The 22,272-nt window shown below is 37.5% G+C and overlaps 4 protein-coding genes across 6 annotated transcripts; 3 read left to right on the top strand and 1 right to left on the bottom strand.

Moving 5' to 3' along the window:
- The first annotated feature begins 505 nt into the window (after positions 1-505).
- On the top strand, positions 506-2,995 carry LOC130695627 (uncharacterized). Of its 2 annotated transcripts, none has more exons than XM_057518790.2 (8): positions 506-1,225; positions 1,287-1,468; positions 1,665-1,800; positions 1,866-1,937; positions 2,010-2,134; positions 2,199-2,475; positions 2,544-2,800; positions 2,867-2,995. In XM_057518790.2, the coding sequence occupies exons 1-8, from the start codon at positions 824-826 to the stop codon at positions 2,970-2,972; spliced, it is 1,557 nt and encodes a 518-aa protein (XP_057374773.1). In that variant the 5' UTR covers positions 506-823; the 3' UTR covers positions 2,973-2,995. The 2 variants fall into 2 exon arrangements, with proteins under 2 accessions (XP_057374773.1, XP_057374772.1); XM_057518789.2 differs by having other exon boundaries at positions 509-1,225; positions 2,193-2,475.
- Positions 2,996-3,039: 44 nt separating this feature from the next.
- On the bottom strand, positions 3,040-5,657 carry LOC130695622 (exonuclease 1-like). 2 transcript variants are annotated; one of them, XM_057518784.2, is made up of 8 exons: positions 5,410-5,657; positions 5,225-5,344; positions 4,961-5,163; positions 4,733-4,892; positions 4,547-4,661; positions 4,257-4,485; positions 3,377-4,203; positions 3,040-3,317 (listed from the first exon to the last, which is right to left on the bottom strand). In XM_057518784.2, exons 1-8 carry the CDS (start codon positions 5,568-5,570, stop codon positions 3,141-3,143), a joined length of 1,992 nt encoding a protein of 663 aa, XP_057374767.1. In that variant the 5' UTR covers positions 5,571-5,657; the 3' UTR covers positions 3,040-3,140. The 2 variants fall into 2 exon arrangements, with proteins under 2 accessions (XP_057374767.1, XP_059352020.1); XM_059496037.1 differs by lacking the exon at positions 5,410-5,657 and adding an exon at positions 5,345-5,395 and having other exon boundaries at positions 5,225-5,279.
- Positions 5,658-18,497: 12,840 nt separating this feature from the next.
- Positions 18,498-19,440, top strand: LOC130695655 (uncharacterized protein SYNPCC7002_A0175-like). The gene is made up of 3 exons (XM_057518823.2): positions 18,498-18,714; positions 18,861-19,070; positions 19,204-19,440. The coding sequence occupies exons 1-3, from the start codon at positions 18,549-18,551 to the stop codon at positions 19,308-19,310; spliced, it is 483 nt and encodes a 160-aa protein (XP_057374806.1). The 5' UTR covers positions 18,498-18,548; the 3' UTR covers positions 19,311-19,440.
- A 1,118-nt stretch (positions 19,441-20,558) lies between these two features.
- LOC130695639 (transforming growth factor-beta-induced protein ig-h3-like) lies at positions 20,559-22,001 on the top strand. The gene is made up of 6 exons (XM_057518806.1): positions 20,559-20,660; positions 20,725-20,830; positions 20,931-21,139; positions 21,220-21,424; positions 21,495-21,722; positions 21,785-22,001. Exons 1-6 carry the CDS (start codon positions 20,595-20,597, stop codon positions 21,883-21,885), a joined length of 915 nt encoding a protein of 304 aa, XP_057374789.1. The 5' UTR covers positions 20,559-20,594; the 3' UTR covers positions 21,886-22,001.
- Positions 22,002-22,272: the final 271 nt, after the last annotated feature.

The raw sequence follows: 22,272 nt of genomic DNA, 5'->3' as shown, positions 1-22,272 counted from the left end.
AAGGTCTTGCAGTCAAGTCGTTTAAAGTTCGATTTTACTGCGCATCGTATTGGATGTTTTTGCACTCGAACCACGCGTTTAGCGTTCGTGGTTTATCGGGTGGAAAACAACAAAGTATGTTGCAAAATCTGACAACAGAACTATCCGTTTTTTGATCGGTTAGGCTCTCGCAGGATTTAATGAGGCCTAATGAATTATTTAGTAACTCAAGTTGCACTGTTGTCTTGCGTTAGCCGCATACCAAGCACTGATGGAACGAATCGATTGGCACGTCACCACCTGTTCCTGAGGAAACAGAGGTCAGTTTTCTTTTCCTAAGTTCTAGTTGCTTTGCATGATTTGTCCATGTGTCCCCACCAAACTGTCAAATTTATTTTTACGTTGTTGCAAAAATGGTTCAAACAGCTTTTTAAATGTTATTTTTCTACTTTGAAGTGTACGATTTACAGGGTCCCGTAGCAAGATACTGAAACGACGATCAATAACGATCGCGCTGCGATGGCATTTGGTGCTTGCTATTATTCTATCTCATGCCTTTCTGTCCAAGCGGTATGAGAGAGAAAAATCTTTGCCACAAAAAAAAACAAAAGAATTTAATTAAGGATAAATAGGCGAACGCATTCGGGTAGCTAGTCACGAACGTCAGTCTGTGGACTTCACTTGTTACTACGCAGGCGCTACGGGGCCAGCTGCCTATTAGTGCCTGTGTTGTTCGCCACCGAAGGTTTTTCATTTCTAATTCCAAGCAGCATCCCGTCTTTCCTGAGAACTACTGATGACAACCTTAACGAGGCCAGTCTATCAAAAATTTCGTTAGAATGGAATGCCAAAGTTTGCCTCCAACCCATATCTCATTGAGTGGTTGATGGTCGTTGCGTCCAGTTTGTTGGAACTTGTGCGCTCAACAGGATCATGTAGTGCCGACATGCATAGGACATTGTTGTGCTGCGCATTGTTATTCGCAATAATTTCAGCCGGAGAAGGACTACAGAGTTTGCAGCGAGTGTGTGACAAATACAACAACGGCGTTGATAAACTGTTGTTAGATTTTGACGAAGTGGCTGCTGCTGTCAACGTCTCGTTTCCCAAAGAAAACAGGGATGATCAGCGTTTCACTTCCTACAAGATTTATTTACTCGCCAATTGGAATCAGTTGGAGCCGGAAGCTTCCTGTCAAGATGCTCATCTTTCATCTCACACAGTGTATGATATTAGCACGGAAACGGTAGGTTTATTTGAAATTTGGCTATACATTTATGCTTATTAAACTTACGAGCCTTTCATAGGATTTTCTCGTCAGTTTGCGGTATGTTTACAGTGGGTTCTATCGCCTGACAGTTGTCCCATGGATCAACAATACGATCAGCTTCCAGTCAATTAATGCTTATTTCATCGTGCGAACTACGCGCCTTCCAATGGCAGTTCAGAACTGGACTACGCAATTCATCATTCATCCCCTGCCAGTATAGTAAGTTAAAATTAGTCGAAAGCCTAGAATGTTATTGTGGGTGGCACCACAGGGAGCAAGTTATTGTCAAAAAATAAAACCAATTATAAGGAAAGTGCTAGAAAAAGGCATTCCATCCAGCCAAAACATTCGTTGATTGGTCAACAACATAACGGTGACGTGCGCTTGGTTTGGTAATCAATTGTTGTCATTCTAGTTCCAGTATTGTCATCCAGTTTCTTCCAGCTGATCCGGAATATGATTTCATTTTGTACGAAGTTTTATTATCGGATTGTGATCCTTCCTCGTTATCTATTTCCGTTGGACATACGTCAATTTGCTATGCAAATCAAGTACGTACGACTTGCCTTTTTATCTGGTAACATATGCTTTTTTTAATTAATTTCGTGCTGACTAGACGATACCAGAATGCACTTTTGAGAATTTATCTCCCGGGAAATACTGCGCCTTTGTGCGGCCTATTGATCAGGTACCTATCAAATATTTTAGGATTTGAAAAAAGAAATGGAATCCCTAACCAAGGAAAACTGTATCCGATTAGCGGTGCAATTATGGCAACGTATGGCAGGTCAAGGACCACTGTATTGTCCACAGTGATGTGATCGAGCTTGCTCATTCTCCACCTTCTGGAAACCTGGAATGGTTACCCACAGGATCAGTTATAAGGTAATCAGTATAAGGTGTTACTTGTCATCACGAAATCATGTGCTGTGACTGTTGACAGCGACAGAATTGGTAATCACTCTGCGACGATGTTGGCCGCCATGGTGATAAGCCTTGTCATAGCTATCGGATTCGTGGTAGCCTTAATCTATCAGATCAGGAGAAAGCGATCAGCTTCAAGGCGTAACCATCACAAATTTTCAGCCATCCATTTAGCGGGAGCTACGTCATCAACCATCAGTAACACAAAAAAGAACGTTCTACTGCTATGGTTGCGTGAGAGCTGCCAGTTGATGCAACAAGTTGATGAGTTGAAAGATAAACTGAGAAAACAAAACATTAAAGTAAGTTCATTTTCAAATTAAGTGGCCAATTTTTTATCTTTAAAATGGGGGGTTACTTGCCTTCACAGATTGTGGACATATACGACGATGAGTTGTACGATGAACTGTCCGTCGATCCTCTTCATTGGTTGAATGAAATCATGTCTACTCAAAATTTACGAATTATCGTTATCGGATCACCGCGATTGGAACAACATTTCGCCAATGAGAACCGACCTGAAAACGAATTGGACATATTAGAAGGTCTGGTACTGTATGCCATAAAACAACTTTGGTTTATGAGAGCAGCTAGCCATTCTCTCTACTCGACTACTTTCTTCGTTCGGTAATAGATATGCATTTCGATCTTTTAAAATAACAATAACAAATGCCTCGGCTCGTGTTCGTTTAGGTTCTCCAATACTTCATATCATGGACAGACCAACAAGCTGACACCTTTTCGCTGTTTCATGTTACCGACGCACTGTGAAGAACTTATTTTTTACATAAATAATTAGCAGCTTTGATAGCTGAAAAATTATTTTGAAAATTCGGAATTTATTAACCTAACAATCACCTGGACAACTGAAGTTGCATTAAAATGTACAAGAAAAAATTGATAAAAAATTCAAGAAAAACGAAAGAAAACCATCCTGAGATTTGGAATGTTGGGTAAACCGAACAACCTACGGCTTAGCACCGAACATGCTTCGCAAATCAAGTTGTTTCATGCCATCCGTTACGCCCGTTTTTGAAGAAGTCTTGGGAACTCGCCGACTAAGACCCGACACTCGGAATCCACTAAGAGGGGTCTTCGTGACGGTAGATTCCTTTTTCATGTCCTCAATGATGAGCAGCGAATCCTACGAATGTTAAAAGCGAAAAAGTTATATTGATAAATAGAAGAATAATTTTTTATTACCGTTATAGGTGGACTTGGATTTTGCTTTCCAACAACGGGCTTGAAAGGCTGGCAAACAGCTTCGGTGATGGCAACCGGCATTGCAATGTGATTAGCGCTACTAAGAATATGGCTTTTTAGTTTGTCCGTGACATTGACCTTCTCTGATTGGAAGTATGCGCTGGTAACTATCTCCTGGCCATTGGCATCGATTTTTCTCAATTGGCTAAACGTATGGAGTGCACTAAAATGAGAGGCAGTAGGTGAGGTATGTGGGGGTGTTGTGATACTGTTGGTTGGAGTCTTTAACTTGACGAACGGATTGCTTTTTCTCGAAGGCGTAATAGCAGCGTTCTCGGAAACTGCCTTAGCCATAATAGGCTCTGCAAACGGATCCAGTATTGCCGGAAGCCCATTGAGTGTTCTACTGCTATCGTTTTGGGACACATCTGAACGAAGAGATGACTCAATCGACCCCCTGCTCTCATTCTGAGATGGAGAAACGTTTTCGTCTGAACGTTTACGTTTACGGGCAGCTAAAACGGGAGACGATGGTGATTCTGCCTTGGCATACTGATTCGTTAGTTCTTTGTCACTAATACTAGGCACTTGCTCGGCAGTTTTTGGCATTCGAAATTCTACTTTGGCAGTAACTTGTTTGCACACAGTGAGCGTATAGGAATTTGCACTTTCTACTTCAACTGGTGAGGAACTAGTTTGCTGAACGACGGCGAAGTTCTTAGACCAGATGCTTACGTGTTTCGTAAAGAAAGACTGATTTCGTTTCTCAACCATTGTGTCAGGATCGTAGCTATCTAGTCTCTCCAAAGTTTCCGCATCCAGATTACCTAACACAGTACAAATAATAATCAAATCTTGTTAGCACAGGTTACTGATTTACCTATTGCAAGTTGGAAAGCGACATCGTCTTTGATGTACTGTCCGGCGAACGGCAAACTCGTAGGATCTAAATTTGGTGGATAGGGAGTAAGAGGAATAAGCTTTCGCTGTCGAGGATCGTAGATTAGCTGATAGAGAAATGTCTGCTCAGCTTTGATGAATTCTTCTCGATATTCCCGGGTAATTTCAAGAGTGGGCATTTTTAAACACCCTGGGACTTGGCAAAGAAGCTGCAAATAATAATGGCGTAAATACAACGTACAAAATTGGCAGTTGAAAAAAAAAAAATACCGAGTTTATATCGCTGTTGGTACTACCACTGAAAAATTTGAACGCTTTTCCTAACCCAATACCTTTTAGTGACGGTAAGTAATCACATCCAGATAGAATGCACATTCTTCGAAATCTAGGAAAACGTTCATTTTTGCGTTACAAAAAGGTTGTCCCAAATGGGTTTATTTCCCAATCAAAGCATACTTTTCATCGTTGAAGAACTCGGCGCGACCTCCAAGAGATAAGAAGAGCTTGTCTTTCTCAATGAGAACGCCAGATCCATTTTGGTCCATTTTGAATAATACTCTTGGACAACCAAAGGCAAGAAGGTCTGAGTCTTCTGTTATGATTAGATGTGCTATCCCTGTTGATGATCAAATAAATTTGTGACTTACATAAGTGAAATAAAAACATCTGCAATGCAAAAAATACCTTGTAATGCCAAATATGCTAACTGAGCATCAGCTTCAAACGGTGCAACAATACAATCAATATTTCTTGCTCTACAGACTTTGATCAATTCCAGAGCCATAACAGATGTTACATCAACACACTTCTGAAAACATTCCCTGGCTTTTGAATTGTTTCCCTGTCTGAGATATTCTCTAGCTTGAATTTTGTTCCTCTCACGGTTTCTAAACAAGGTAAAACAAGTATTTTAAGGAAATTTCAAAGCATTATGAAAATTTTTCTCACTCTCTTCTTTTCAACTCGGTTCCCAACTTGGAAGGTAAAGGTTGTCCATCGAAGACTAGGATTGGTTTTATATCATGTGAGATAAGCATATTTATAAACTTCATACAGTAGGTAACATACCTGTAAAACAGATAGAATATTCAACAGTGTTAATGTGTGAATAGGATTATTTAAGTAAATGTTACATATCAGTTTTTTCTCCTTTCACAAGTTTGTCAGCACAACAAAAAGCCCCTTTATGTAGCCAACAATAGGCATCAATAGCCGCAGTCTTTCCTTTAAATTGTCGTACATTGCAATTCACTGAAGATTTCTTCAAAAATGGCAAAAGCCCAGATATTCCCATATTGGCACAAAATTTTTCTTAGGCAGTTAAAAACGGTTAACACCCTAACACTTAACCAACTCGTTTTAACTGGTGTAGATGGTAGAATCTCAAGACATGTTTTTCCCGCAATTTTTTTTCGTCTGCGTTGCCAAGGAAAGCGATGATGTCGTACTTCGGTTGGCATTTGGAGAATTTTTTTTGAACAAATTATTATTAAAACCTGACTTTTTGGTACAAAATGTTGGCTTTAAAAATCGGGCACAAAATAGAGTTTATTGGATTTCTTTATATGGCAATCCGTAAACACAAAATAAAAATAAAAAATATTGGCCTTTTTTCTGTTTTACTGCTATCGCCATCTACCGGTCACGTTTCTAGTTAATTCTCTACATACACTGACCGAAAAAAAATTTTAAGCCTGACTAAATAAGTCCGACTAAATAAGCCCGACTTTTCTCGGTCAGGCTTAAATTTTTTTCTGAAAAAACTGACACTTCATCGGAATTGGTTGAATATCACAGGGTATATGGCAATCCGTTTAACATTTAAAAAAAAAAAATGGCGGAAAAAAAAAAAAATCGCACTTTTTTCTTTTTTTCCGACACGTAGCCATCTACCGCTCATACTCGTTATTACTGGCGTAGGCAATTTCAGTCCATTGGATGCCATTCGCAGTTAGTTCAGTAGCGTGGATGGAGAATAACGCGTGGCTGGAGGAACAATTGAAAAATGGATAAGATAATAAAACAAAAAAATGATAATTATAAACATTATTATATTGGTTTTCAATTATTTATTATTGCTTCTTAGATCAAATTATGAAGCTGCAGGCCCAGTTATTGGAACAACACAAAATATTAGATAACAACAAAACTAAGGATGGTAGGCCTAATACGTAATGATTCTATTTATTTGCTTTTATTCATTTGTGTTTTGTAGCTCAAATTTTGAGTCTACAAGCTCAGCTAGGGGAAAAGAACAAATTGGAACGGAACAGTTTCCAAACAGTGAAGGAGGTTTTTCCAAACTCATCCCTAACTGAACATGAGGATGAATTGGCATTAGGTGAACACAGTCAGGTACCTAAACTTTTCAAATAAGAATTCAAAATAAGTATAGAATTTTAACAAACAATTATTTATTGTTTAGTTATTGAGTCTACCACCTGACAGTGTGTTAAATTTAAATTCTGTTAGTGCTGCACTAAAAGAATCGTTAGTAATAAGCCCATGCAGTGAAGGAACTGAACAATTGTGGGACCGTATTTGGGCTGAAAATGGGTGTGGTACGGAAACCCAGAAATAGCACAAGTTCAACATGAAACATGAATTAGGTACTTTTCGGTTTTTTGTCTATCGAAAAAGTATTTTTAATGCTATTATTTTGCATTCACAGAATTTTAGTGGGGGATCAAATCAAGTCTGGAAGTGTTACAGGATGGAAGAGTGAGCCTACAGATGAAAAAACACAGAAAGTGCATTACCATTAAGGTGTGAGGTAAATTAATAGAGTATGCAAATTGTCTAATGAGAAGTACCATCTTGTGTGAATGAATCCTGTGTAACAGCAATCCTTTATAGTTCTGTCACAGCTAGAAGCCTCAAATAATTCTGCTTCTCTTGCTAAAGAACAACTTGTCCTTTACGTTCAGAGTGTTGGTGAAGCTGGGTACTTAAATGGCCCTAAAGATGTTTCATTTCGTTGGCATTGCAGCTGATGAACATCATACATGGACTTTTTAGGTATGAAAGGAATTTTCTTGAAAAAATTTTGAATTTATGACGAAGCATTTCTCCTGCTTTTTGCCAACCATGTCTAATCTAAATAAAAAATTATCCAATAGGAAAGGATTTTCATATACTGGGAACACAACTATCAACAATGGAACATTCTAGGGGTGCTATTTTATCATTCAAGAGCCTTATAGAATGATTTTCATCTGCAATTTGTATGGCCTTTCCCAAGCTTCTGCCAGAAGTTGAATCTATAAGTCATGTAAGTCACATGAGCAACAATTGAGATGCTTAATGGTGTTGTTTTTCTTTTCTCAGTATAGGTTAATAGTAACAGTGGATCTGAAAAGATTCTTGGTTGGGGCAAGACACTGAATAAATTGTAATGATTGGATGGATGACATGACATTTCTATACTTCATTCGGATTCCCGAGACGGTATTTTATATTTAAAAAATTGAAGTGCATATCTGGGCTCCCTTCCTTTCCGTAGCCCCGTTTCCCCTTGACTCGTAATAAGCCCGTAGGGGGTCATGCCCCTACTGTACGGTATATATAAAAATAACATATACCGAGGTTTGGAGGGCTCTGGCCGGAAAGGGGACGTGGGGGTCCGCTTAGTCCGATGATGTGTTCACGGAGGGCAACGTGGCTATCCACAAATCCGAATTAAAGGTTAATCGCTCCAGTAAAAATGTTCCAAATCTTCGGCTCTTCTTCCGGCTGCTCTTAGCCAATCACCGGGTAATCTCCCCGGTGGGTCAACAAGGCAGTGTCTCCCCCTGCCTGGGTTGACGGCAATTTTTGAAAGGGCTATTGTGCCTTTTTAAAGTTGCAAAAATAATTGTAATGTGCAGAGAATTGTCAATAAAATTTTTTTTATAAAATATTTTTTGCAAAATTTGTTTCTTTCATTGTCTGTGTCAGCTGTGTTCACACATTACATTTATCAAGTTTTTTTTTTGCTTTGCTTTATTTGTTTTTGTCACCTTTGACGGTAAACATTGTTTCCATTGGTTTATCGTTTATCTGTAAGTATTCAATTATTGTTTATTATACTCTTTGAATTCTTCAACTTAAATTCAAGGAACAACGTGTAATATCTGGGTATTTTTTGAAGTAATTTGTATTTTGTTTTACTCGTATGGGAACCGATCCCCATACATTCAGCGTGCAACGCCGATGCTCTAACATTGTGCCACGAGATATATCTAAACATTTTATTATCGCATATCATATGTTATCGTCTAGGATGTTTATGCAGTCTTTCACAACTATATGTTTATCTTTCTATTGCTTTTATAAGATTCATAGCTCTGTGGTAGGACCTTTAACTGCGATACCTGTTACCCTGGGATCAAACCTCAGTAGATGTGTAAAAATGAAATAGAATAAATGTAGAAGAGTATATTGCAGAATTGCATTTCAGTTTTATTCTAAGTGTAAATGCAAGTCCACAAGTGACTAGAAAAAAGCCAACTTGACATGATATGTCTCATGGCTCATTGGTAGAGCATCGGCGCGGTATGGCGAACACCCAGGGTTCGATCCCTGGATAATAATTGAATGCTTACAGATAAACAATAAACCAATGGAAACAATGCTTACCATCAAACGTGGCAAAAAACACTAAAGGTAAATTGAGCAAGCTAAATAAAAAAAAGTTGATAAATGTAATGTGTAAACACAGCGAAAACAGATAATGAAAGAAACAAATTTTGCAAAAAATATTTTATAAAAAAAATTTTATTGACAATTCTCTGCACATTACAATTATTTTTGCAACTTTAAAAAGGCAGAATAGCCCTTTCTAAAATTGCCGTCAACCCAGGCAGGGGGAGACACTGCCTTGTTGACCCACCGGGGAGATTACCCGGTGATTGGCTAAGAGAAGCCGGAAGAAGAGCTGAAGATTTGGAACATTTTTACAGGAGCGATTAACCTTTAGTTCGGATTTGTGGGCAGCCACGTCACCCTCCGTGAACACATCATCGGACGAAGCGGCACCCCACGTCCCCTTTCCGGCCAGAGCCCTCCAAACCTCGGTATATGTTGTTTTTATATATACCGTACAGTAGGGGCATGACCCCCTACGGGCTTATTATGAGTCAAGGGGAAACGGGGCTTCAGAAAAGAAGGGAGCCCAGATATGCACTTCAATTTTTTAAATATAAAATACCGTCTCGGGAATCCAAATTAAGTATAGAAATGTCATGTCATCCATCCAATCAATACAATTTATTCAGTGTCTTGCCCCAACCAAGAATCTTTTCAGATCCAATGTTACTATTAACCTATATTGAGAAAAGAAAAACAACACCGTTAAACACATCAATTGTTGATCATGGAACTTACATGACTCATAGCTTCAACTTCTGGTGGAAGCTTGGGAAAGGACATACAAATTGCAGATTAACTTCATTGTATAAGGCTCTTGAATGATAAACTAGCACCTGTAGAATGTTGCATTGTTGATAGTTGTGTTCCCAGTACATGAAAATCCTTTCCTTTTGGATAAAAATTTTTTTTGGTAGATAAGACCTGGTTGGAAAAAGGAGGAGAAATTCTTCGTCATAAATTCAAAATTATTTGAAGAAAAATCTAGGGCCATTTAAGTACCCAGTTTCCCCAACACTCTGAACATAAAAGACAAGTTGTTCTTTAGACAGAGAAGCAGAATTATTTGAGGCTTCTAGCTGTGACAGAACTATAAAGGATTGCTGTTGTACTGGATTCATTAACACAAGATGGTACTTCTCATTAGGCAATTTGCATTACTCTATTAATTTACCTCACACCTTACGGTAATGCACTCTGTGTTTTTTCATCTGTAGGCTCACTCTTCCATCCTGTAACACTTCCAGACTTGATTTGATCCCCCGTTAAAATCTGTGAATGCAAAATAATAGCATTAAAAATACTTTTTCGATAGACAAAAAACCGAAAAGTACCTAATCCATGTTTCATGTTGAACTTATGCCATTTCTGGGTTTCTGTACCACACCCATTTTCGGCCCAAATACGTTCCCACAATTGTTCAGTTCCTTCACTGCATGAGCTTATTACTAACGATTCTTTTAGTGCAGCACTAACAGAATTTAAATTTAACACACTGTCATGTGGTGGACTGAATAACTAAGCAATAAATAATTGTTTTTTAAAATTCTATGACTTGATCCCCTGCAAAAATTCTGTGAATGCAAAATAATAGCATTAAAAATACTTTTTCGATAGACAAAAAACCGAAAAGTACCTAATCCATGTTTGATGTTGAACTCATGCCATTTCTGGGTTTCTGTACCACACCCATTTTCAGCAGTCTTTATGGTAATATTAATCAAAGCCACATGTACCACTATGAAATGGGTGTTGAAAAGCAAATAAAAACCTGTTGAGATGGATACCAGGAGAATCAGAATAGATCTCAATCAACTTCAGTTATTCTTTTCCCTATAGTGCTTAGTGACATAGCATAATAGATATACCTGCCTCAATTCAGAACCATAGACCAACGGAAAAGAACACAGAAATGTAGCTGCTGTGAAAGCAGATCACTTTAGAACACATGATCAGGTATAGATCATCTAAGAGGAAACCTAAAATGCAAAGACAAAAATATTGGGCATAATTGCAGTTTACCAAACATAGTAGCAAAATAAAAAAATTGTCCAAGAAAGACATATGCACACTTGGGTTGGCGAATGGGTAAGTCTGATGCAATGTATGGCAACCCGTTTTCTTTCCCCCCCCCAAAAAAAAAAAGTAAAATAAAAATATCGGCCTTACTTTCTGTTTTACTCCTACCAACCGATAGATGGCGATAGCAGTGAAATAGAAAAAAAGGCCGATATTTTTTTTTGGGGGGGTAAAACGGATTGCCATAAAAATTCAATGCTGATTCCGAATAAATTGCAATTTTTTTATGAAGTCAATTGTTTTTGAAATATACCGAGTATTTGAAGCAATGCTAGCGCGCCAGTACGCTACAGCGCTAGTGCGATGCTTATTTTGTCAGGCTTATTTTAATACCTGACCAAACAGTATTTCCACTAGATGGCGCTGCAGATTCATCAGCCTCTAGCGTGTGAAATGGAACTATTGTTATTTTTTGTTGTCATGTGATTCTCTTTGTTTACTTTGTTTTTACGTTGACAACGTGTATTTGAGTTTCCCTCGTCTGAACGATATCGTTATTTCTGTTTTTTTTTGTTGTTTTACCTCCACCCCTATTATCGATGTGCAAATACTGCACTGCTTCATTACCTAAACGAAATGTCAGCCGTTGCACTTGGGCTTAGAATGAGGTAATATTAACATATTTTTGGAAAACCAGGTCTCATGTTGTATCATACTGGGTAAAGCCAGTGTGATATTAATGCAAAAACTACATGGATAGCAGTCATTTCCCAATGCAACAAAATATTCATAGTTTGTAGCAGAAGATTTTTGTGTAAATAAACCTTGAAGACATTCTTGAACATGTGCTATTTGCTAATATTCTGCAAGAATAGGATCACCCATTTACTTCTATCTGGTAATAACCATATCTGTTCCACTATCCCCTTAATTCTGATGGCTACAAAAGTAAGGGGATGGCTTTAAAACATTTGCTTCAATTATTATGTGTGTGGTAGTGATTTGAAGTGGCATACAGGTCGTACCTGAAAACTGAACTTTAAGAACTTTGAAAGGCCATGTTATGTTCATTTACTATAGTTTAAGTTTGAAACTACGCAGATCTTTTGTAACTTGTGAAGGAGAACATAGTTCATTTTTTAAATTTTCGAAATTTTAACTTTCAGTACAACTTCTGGTTTGAAAATGCCTAATAACTCACTATCTGCTGGTCTGAATGAAAAAAGAACTACATTTTCGTAATCCTCGTGAAATTTGGGGTCGAATCCATGTGTCAGTAGGAAATACCCGAAAATCGTCAAAAATCGCAAATTTCCCTGAACTATAGTTCAGGAAAAATCGCGTTTTTGGCCAAATTGGACTTTTCGCCAAAAACAGGTCAAAATAGGTCAGACACACCTTAAACTTCACAAGGATCACGAAAATCATATTCGTTTTGTTGTGGGTCCAGTATTTCTGGAGATATAGTCTACTTCCGGTCACTTCCGGTAAATTTTTTTTTTCAACTTTGCAAAAACTAAAAAATGAACATTAATATGCCAAACATTTTAAGCATTTTTATGATATATGAAATGGTGTATTGGCTTCTTTCGTGCTTGTTTTGTTATTTTACTGTTGGTTGATCGCGCGAATTGATATACTTATGACACTACTTCGTCAACAGGGACAACTAGCATTATGTATCACGCTAATGGGAAGGTATACCTGGTAAATATAGATCATAGCACGAAGATATACCACATACTATTATTATAACCTTATCATGCACGGCCATCTGATGTACAGTCAGGTTTAAAAATAAGCCCGCCTTTTTCTTATTTTACGTTACGCTGTAGCGTATTAGCACGCTACGGGAAATTACGTAATAATAATAGCTCTGAGGTAGAGCGTCTGACTACGGGAATCGAAAGTCAAGAGTTCGAGTCACGTCTGGATCCTATGTGCCAGAGGATTGAGTTACGGTTCCTACAGTAGACAATATTTCTTTGTCGAAAAAATGAATCACTCTGTTGTATTTATAGATGACATTCCGAGACGGAAATATTAAATTGCGTTGTGACGCACAACAATATTATTACAAGTGCAAATAGGTTTCCTTCAAAAGACATGGAAAAATAGTTAATTAATTTACAAGATTCATGGCTCTATGGATGAGCATCGACGTCGCACGTCATAAAACAAAGGTTCAATCCCCGAAAGAGTCAAAATGAAATTAAATAAATATAAAGAACTCAAAATGTAAAATTTGATTTTCAATGCATGTATACAATTCAATATCAAATGCACTACAAGTTGTAGAATCTCACATGAAGTGAGATTAAAATGCATCGTTCCATAAACAATGAAATCGTATAAGAACGAAATATTCGCTTATGATTGGGAACAGCAAAAATTGGGAATATACCGTATACGTCAATAAAATAACATTACGATATGAATAAAGAAATGTTCACATACGTGAAAAGTGCAGAGCAACACCACGGCAGTAAAAAAGACAAGATGCGTAAATTTTTTTAAAAGAATTTGTATCGACAATACTCTGCACAATTTAAAGACTTGCAACTTTGAAAGGGCAAAATAGCAGATTTCAAAGTTGCTGTCAACCGAAGTAGGGGGAGACACTACCTCAGTTGACTCACCGGGGAGATTACCCGGTGCGTGGCTAAGAGAAGCCGGAAGAAGAGCGAAGGTTGCGGACAAGCTTTTACGTGAGCGATTAACTGTTAATTCGGATTTTTGAGTAGCCCCATAGCCCTCCAATGATATCATCGGACCATGAGGACCCCCACGTCCCCTTTCCAGACAGCGCACTCACAACCGTTCCTGCTGATCACAGTAGGGGCATGACCCCCTACGGGCTTATTAAAAATCAAAGGGAAACGGGGCCACAGAAAAGAAGGGAGCCCAGATATGCACTCTAATTTGTAAAAATATTAATGTTTTACGTTCTGGATGAATCAGCAATTAACCATGAAGTGACAGTAGCGTTCTTCGAAAACCTAGCATCTCTTTTCGTCATCTATTTCTTAAACAGGGAAATATAACGGCTGGACATCTTTTACGGTTAGCTGCAAAATTTCATCATCAAATCTGGAATGAAAAAGATAATGCAGATCAAGGTAAAATATGGCCACAGTAAAGATGTGAGAACCTATTAATTGTGCTTCACTTTGAATTAAACAAATACCATACCATGGAAGATCTGGACCACATTTCCAATGGGAACTTAACTATGCACTTCACTTTGAACATACTATGGGTGAGGGTTGGACCAAAATATCCATATCATTTTAACAATACTGATAGTTTCCAATTTAAAATATGTCTACCTCCACCAAAGTATGGGCTTGTCACTTAGAAGTTTCCTTTCTGTAATTTAAGATATTTTATTTAAGAAACTCATGATCTCTAAACCATCAATCAATTACCAAATTGTTTAAGAAGACATGTTTGGCAGAATGACAGTCATTAATAGAAAATCAACAACCTTTGTGGGCCTCTTCGATTGCTGAAAAGGCAAAACACTGCTTAAAAAAGAGGACAAGACCCAATTACTGCAACTGAATATTATCAGAGTAACTCCAACCAAAATGTTTTCAATTTCAGGCAACAATTCAGGGAAAAGTTGACTAAAAAAAAATGTGAACATTCCCTTCGTTATGCAGGGAATGTTGCTGTAGTTATAACAAAAGATCAAAGTTGTCCCACAGACTGGATGGGAAAATGGAAATGGTTTGTCCCTAGATAGCCCCACCAACCAGTACTGTCACATCACTGCCAAGTGCCAATACAGAGGAGGAAATTCAAAAGTTATTAAAAAAATGAATAGATATTTTACCATCAGAATGATACTGCAACACATAGCTGTAGGAGACTTATTCTATGAAAAATTTACCCCATTGAAGGGTAAGCCTTGTCTAAAACTTAACGCGAATGCCATCACCTAAAATTAGAAAACTTCGATTACATGGCAGCATAACAAATATGCTGCAAGATTACATATGGTAAACCTTCTATTTATACCGCAGACGACCCACCAAACGGTATAGCCATCTATTGGCAAGGTATCGAGTTTTACTTCACTCATTGAACGACACCCATCGAATTTTCTGCTGCATGGCGCTAGCAATGTAGCGTCCTTGCGCGATAGCATTGCGTCAAATACACGTGGTGTATTTCAAAAGCGATTAACTTAATGAAAAAATAGCAATTTTCCCGGCATCAGTATTCAATTTTTAGTATATCCTGTGATATTCAAGCAATTCCGATGAGTGTTAGTTTTTGCCGAAAGGTTTTTAAGCCCGACTTTTCTTATTTTTTCGTTTAATTAAAAAACCCTAAGGCCAATTGATAAATAAATTTTATTTCCGTGATAAGCATTCAATTCTGAATCGAAACCATGTATTTTACGCGAAATTTAAAATTTAGCCAAAAATGAAAAAGTGCAAAGGCTATATAGCCTTACCACTTTTGTCAAAATCGGCCAAAAATGACATCTCTTTGAATTCGATGAAAATCACACAGTATATTCAAAATTAAAGGCTGATTTAAAAAAAGTCAATCGTTTTCTTGTCAAGTTAGCCGTTTTTTTAATTACACCGAATATTTGTGCAAAAAAATAAATAAAGTTGGGCTTATTTAGTCGAGCTTAAAATTGCTTTCTGCAAAACCGGCACTCATCGGAACTGGTTGAATATCACAGGATATATTCAACATTGAATGCTGATTCCGACAAAATTGTTATTTTTTTCATCCTTATTCATTGTCAGCCATCAATCAATTAAAGTTTTCCGATGAACCGTATCAAACAAATATCTTCTCGAGATTTCTCCCAATAGATGGCGTGTCAAATGTGAAAACCTTACATTTCACGTAAATACATTATGAATTATCATAATTGTCGTTAAAATTTTAGTCGACGCCAAGTGTTTTTGACGAGATCTACAGTTTTCTGGACTTTTATCAAAAGAAGCAAAAAAATCAAAATCTCTTAGAGTTCGCTAAAAATCACACGTCATACTCAAAATCAAAATGCTGACTTTTTTAAATTGATCCGGTTACACGTCAATCCTCTGTTCTTTAAATATAATAAATAATTGTGCTCTATCACGCTGGCGCTGTAGCGTTCTAGTGCGTCGACTTTGCAAATCGTTTTACACGGTAATTCCCAAAATGTTAAGTCCCACGAGTAAACGAAATTACCTGATTACTACCTTGTGATACCAAAGACCAAAGGAATTGCATTTCAAGGATTTTCTACTGTAGGCGGTGATCGAATTTCCACCTTATAACGCTATCGCGGCTCGAGTGTGTTACGTTAAACTGCCGGGCCATCCGTAAAAAAAAAAAAGAGGAAACGATTAAACAATCAGCACATCATCCAAAAGAAACAAATCGTGAAGGGGAATTTGCACTTCCTACGTTAACGGATGATAAACTATTTTGTTGAGCGACATATTCTTTTTTAAAGACCGGAAGCCTTCGTGATTGGCTTCGTAGTCCTACCATTGTCTCGGGATCATAGTCTTCTAATCTCTATAAAGTTAAAGATTACTTAGAAATACAACTAATAAATCATACCATGCTAGCATTTCACACAAGGGATTATATATTTACCTATGGCAACTTAGAAGGAAATGCCATTTGTAATGTATTGTCCAGGCAACGGTGAATCTATGGGATCTAAAATTCGGTTGATAACGATTAAGAGAAATGGGCATTCTCTGCCTGGTTCATAGATTAGCTGATACTCAATACCTGATAGAGAAATGTCTGCTGGGTTTTGATGAATTCTTCTCGGTATTTCGCAGGAACTTCAAATTTGGACATGATAAACACCCTGGGGTTTGGCAAAGAAGCTGAAAATGTGATGAACACACTTCCATAATTTTACAATAGGAAAAGATGCAAGTTTGTATCGTTATTGGTACGGCCGATGAAAAATGGAAGCATCTTTACAAATTCAAGCGATGGTAAATAAGGAAGTCCAGACGGAAGGCATTTCCTTCGAAATCTCTGAAAAACGTTCATCTTTACGTAATATAGGTTGTATAAAACAGATTTTTAAAAAAATTTGACGATGCTTTCCATCGTAAAAGAATTTCGCGCGACGTCCAAGACATAAAAGGGCATTGCCTTTGACATAAGGACACCAGCAGATTCATTTTGATTAATACTTTTGAGCAATAGAACGTGAGGTGTGAATCTTTCTTTATGCTAATATGTGGAATTCCTGTTGACAATGAAAGTTATTAATCACTTTCATCAATGAAGTAAAAGACACAGCTGCAAAGCCAAACCATAGACTCAAAGTTTGTGACAGAACTTACCTTGCACTGCTATACTAAGTATAAGCATAAGTTTCATATGGTGAAATACTACATTAACATGGCTCATCAGACTTCTATCAACTCCAGCACAATTGCAGATGTTACACCAGCACACTTTTCAAAATATTTTCTTGCTTTTGAATTGTTTGCCTGGTGCGGATATTCTCTGGTTTCAAGTGTGTTCCTCTCTCAATTCCTAAAATGAGCAAACCAGATGTTTAAACAACACTTTTAAAACATAGATAATTTTTGCTCACTTTATTCATTTCAGGTCAGTGACAACCATAGAATGCAATGGTTATATCAATCCCAGGTAAAAATCAGTTTTAACACGAGGGGAAATATGGATACTGACAAACTTCGAACAGTAGGTAACATTCCTGCAAAATGGATAGATTAATGCAAAACCATTTAAGGTTTTATTAGGATTATTTGGCTATAAATAATAAATTGGTTTTCCCTCTTTTCACAAGTTTCTTGGGACAATAAAAAGCTCCTTTCTTTAGCCAGCATTAGGCATCAATAGCCACAGTTTTCCCTCTGAACTGACATGAATTCTGAACAAATATTTCAATTCACAGAATATATCTTCAAAGTAGTTAAAGCCAACAAAATTCCGCTGCCGGTAAAAAATTTTATTTAAGCAGTTAAAGAACGGCTTAAAATCTAATCAACTCGTTGTGACCCGAATCTCATGACCTGCTTTTCTCGTATATGCTTTTCGTCTGCATTGTCATGGAGAGCTGTGGTGTCGCATTTCGGTCGGCATTTTGAGAATCTATTAAAATTTTTTATTGTGAGGGACTCAACAAAATAGAATAGAACAGCTTTTTTTTTATAACACGACTGCAAAAGTAATTCAAAAGTATTGTGGTATCTCTTCGTATAAACTTTCGATACAATCCTTCAGAACGCATGATTAAACTGAACACGAACTTGGGCAACTATTTTTTCATCGCATATATATATCTATTCAGCCTTAATACACTTCCATACCGCCAAGGACATCTCATTGAAATCAGGATGACCATTTCCCTTTTCTTTCTGACAAAACAAATGTCTTTTCCCTTCAAAATGCCGAATTTTTTGCTACTATGGAATGCATACCCTTGCGTGTCATAGATGACGAAGTAATAGATAAATGGGCGGATACCCTTTCGTATTGATATTTGAATGGAGAGTAGAGTTAGGTAGGAATGTGTTAGCCGACGTGGTGCATATATAAAGGCACCGAAGCTTAGGAAAAAGTCAATTCACTTATTTTCTTATTCAATCACCGTTGCAGACTAGACCGAAAGATGAAGTTGTCTCTTCTTTTCTTAGGTCTCTTTTTGGTAGCTACTTCTTCGAGCGGCCCTGCCCCCGAGAGTATTATGGAATTGTTGCTAAAGGCCCGTCAGGACCGCATTTCTACTCTCGTGCAAGCCATTCAAGCTGCCGGTTTAGCTGAAACACTACAAAAAGGTAATAAACTAAATCGTATATTCAATTTGAGGTTTCACTTCTGCCAAAGAAAATCTTAAACGGTTTTATGACCTACTACCAAATTCGACTATTTAATGTTTATGTTGTTACTGAAAATCATTTTCCATGAAACATTACGATTACAGAGGGCCCTTTCACGCTTTTTGCTCCTACAAACGACGCATTCAAGAAACTACCAGAAGATAGTGTTGCAAAGTTAACTGCTAACCCGACAGAACTTAAAAAGTTTCTTCTGCATCACGTTGTTAAAGGCAACATTCCTGTAACCGAGCTCAAATCTGGCGATCTGATTGCCATGGACGGAGGAATTTCTAGGATCACAGTGTCTGCACCAGGTATATTATGTCATACTTGCAATCTCCCATACATTCATAGATTTAATAGCGATAAAGGCGAAAAAGCTTGTACATGCTGTTTGTTTTGTTAATTTTGTGAATCTAAACTGTTTACTTTACACACACATTGCAGATAACATAACTGTGGACAAAGCCAAAATCTATACTGCAATGAATTTGACGGCAACTACGGCGGTTAACGGCGTGATTCACTTTATCGATCAAGTCTTACTTCCTTGAGCCCCAAGAAAAAAAACTGCTTACGTATTTGCTATTCTCATGACAAGACCAAAACACTGTCAAAATTACCTTCCGTGTAGCTCTGGGTTGTATTCAGCAAACAATCAAAATATACTTTAGTTATTGCAAACCCAAAACCATAATTTTTTTATTGCCATATTGGCAGCAGGAACAAGTTTTCTTGTTAGCAGATTTCATTATGGAAATATAGCTTTTTTGCTTCCACTGAACTAAATAATTGAATAAACTACTGTACTTACATCAATCGTGGATTACGTAGAGGTTGATAGTTGATAGCTTTAAGTGCGACTGATGTATCTGCACCAGCTTCACGGGTTGCCTAGCAATCCCTTACGCACGAGTGATTATTGTTTTTCTTGTTTTTGAGTTGATATTTTTAAGGAAGGGAAGGTTTATAGGAGGTGATGGGAATCGAACACGAGGTAACTAACTACGAATGTATGTCGATAGCCACTGTGCCAGGACCGCACGATTACGTAGATGTTTTACGTCACCTGCCTTTCTGTTCTATTTTGGATATTTTTCTATAATGAAACTTCTTTTTTCTGGATGTTTTGCCATTAGCAGAAACATATTTGGCTGATGCTAAACAAGAGCCCTTGATTATCGATTATTAAAAGTATATTCACGTTTAAATAAACTTTATGTGTTTTACATTACGTTGAGTTCATTGTCATTTTATTTGTAATACATACTCCCGAAATAAGTTTTCTTTAGTGGTCAGCACAAAATACACTCTTTAAATGATGAGCGTTTTTCATAAGGAACCCAATTAAATTCTGAAAAAATTCACAAATAACATCTTTGAATCTATTATACATAAGAGAAATTTCAGAGCAATACATTTGGAATAGAAATACTGAAAGTGGAAAACAAGAAAGCATATTGGCAGTGAACCATGGAACCAGTATCCTGTTACAACGACACTGCTATATCATATAACTGTCATCAACCGGACCGTGATGCAACATTTGTGTCACGATGTGAGTTCCTCTTTTGCAATCAAAAAGAAAATAAATCCACTGTAACAGCTTGTTAATGTTGACAATGACATAGATGAATAGATTCGTGCCGGAAGGATATGCAAGCTTTTTCAGTTGCAAATTCACAATCCTCTCAATTTTTTTTACATTTATGGAAGCAGTTTGTGCAACTAACAATTGCGCATCCTCCATACAGGCTATTGTCAATTGCCTTAATACCATATAAGTCTAGCACAAATATAAAAGAGGGACAAAATCTAGGCAGTAAGCAGTTGCAAACATGAATTCAATCGAAGCGTTTAGCTGTTTGCTGTTGGCATCAGTGCTAGCTGTTTCAGCTAGGCCGGTAAGTTAACCAGCCTGTATATCATATTGCCAAATGATTAACTTGTTTTTGCTTACGTCTGCAGCAAGATGCCAGTACGATGCTGAAGAATACGTTGACCTCAGCCAATTTCACCCGGCTGGTTGAAGATTTAGTTAAATTCGATATGGCGGATAGTGTCAGCAAGGCTGGTAAGTCCAGATTATATCGTGATTATACAACAACTGGTTCGTATTAGAATTAATTCATCATTTTCCTGCTCTCAATGGGACCGTGAAAAATACGCAATAGGACCTAAAACTATATTCGCCCCGAGCAATCAGGCTTTCCGAGAAATGATGATGCAAAACCGGCCAATGACGAATAACACGGAAATTATGCCGAAATTATTGCGACGCAGCTTCGTAGTCAATAGAAGAATTATGCCTGCTGACATCACAAACGAAATGGTTGTCGATACTATTTCAGGAGATCAGCTACGATTCAATATCTACAACACGGTATAGCATATCCTTATTTAAATTTGTGGTTGTTTAATTATTTTGCTTTACTTCAATTTCATTGTTTTAACTTTTTTTAGGTGATGACTGTTAACGGTGTCATCATGACCAAAGAGCCTCTGGTGGTCAACAACGACGTAGTTGTCTATCGCATCAATAGTGTCATTCTATCTTCATTCACGAAAGGTCAGAACTTGATGGTCATGTTAGAAGCTAACAAGGATCGTTTCTCCATGTTGATTCGATGCATCCAAGACACTGGACTGACAGAAACCCTAACGAAAGGTGAATTTTAAAAGAGAAATCTAAGACGTAAATTCCAAGTTCAAATCATCTGCAATGTTTAATTATACAGATGGACCGTTCACTCTGTTCGCACCGACCAACGAGGCGTTCCGTTCTTTAGCTCCGGAAGCATTGGCTAGACTGATGGCAGCGCCTGAAGAGATGAAACGCGTTCTGTCTGGGCACATAACTAAAGGCACTTATTTCCTCGGTGCGTTGGACTCCAAAGACAGTGGAACAGACAGCGTTCTACCCACTTTAGATGGCGGAACCAACAAGATCATGATTTCTGGACGGAGTAAAGACATTTGTTGTTTCTTTATTTTTAAAAATATTGAATCATTTTGCTTTCGTTTACAGCCATTAGAGTGGACGGAGCACCTGTTGTTACCAGCGCTGATAATATTATGGCAGACAACGGAGTCATTCACGCTATTTCCCGCGTTCTTATGCCCAATTGAGGAGAAATGCGTTTGCAAGTTGTCACCAACTATACGTCATAGAACTTTTCAATGCTTTGCTTTTTTGTTTTCTTGATTATATCTGAAATAAACTACACATATCCTCGCATTGCAAATTGATTCGTATTACTCGATTCCATACCGGAGCTCAGTACTTTCAAGCATTAACATTAGGCAATGGTATACAGTATGTCATATTATTTACTATAGGTCATGACCTGTGAAAGTGAGTCTTCGTGAAAACAATTATGCTGATGATTAATACGCAAAATGCTATCAATAACTTTCTTGAACGTAAAAGCTCATTCTTGATTTGCACGAGCCTCATTTTGTTTGGGTAAAGTCCATAATTTCTATCCACCCCTGCTTCAACCATCAATGGACAAT

Source organism: Daphnia carinata, chromosome 7 (genome assembly GCF_022539665.2).
Source record: "Daphnia carinata strain CSIRO-1 chromosome 7, CSIRO_AGI_Dcar_HiC_V3, whole genome shotgun sequence".
Lineage (NCBI taxonomy): Eukaryota > Metazoa > Arthropoda > Branchiopoda > Diplostraca > Daphniidae > Daphnia > Daphnia carinata.
The sequence above is the reverse complement of the archived record's forward strand: the minus strand, read 5'-3'. Positions and strand labels throughout refer to the sequence as shown.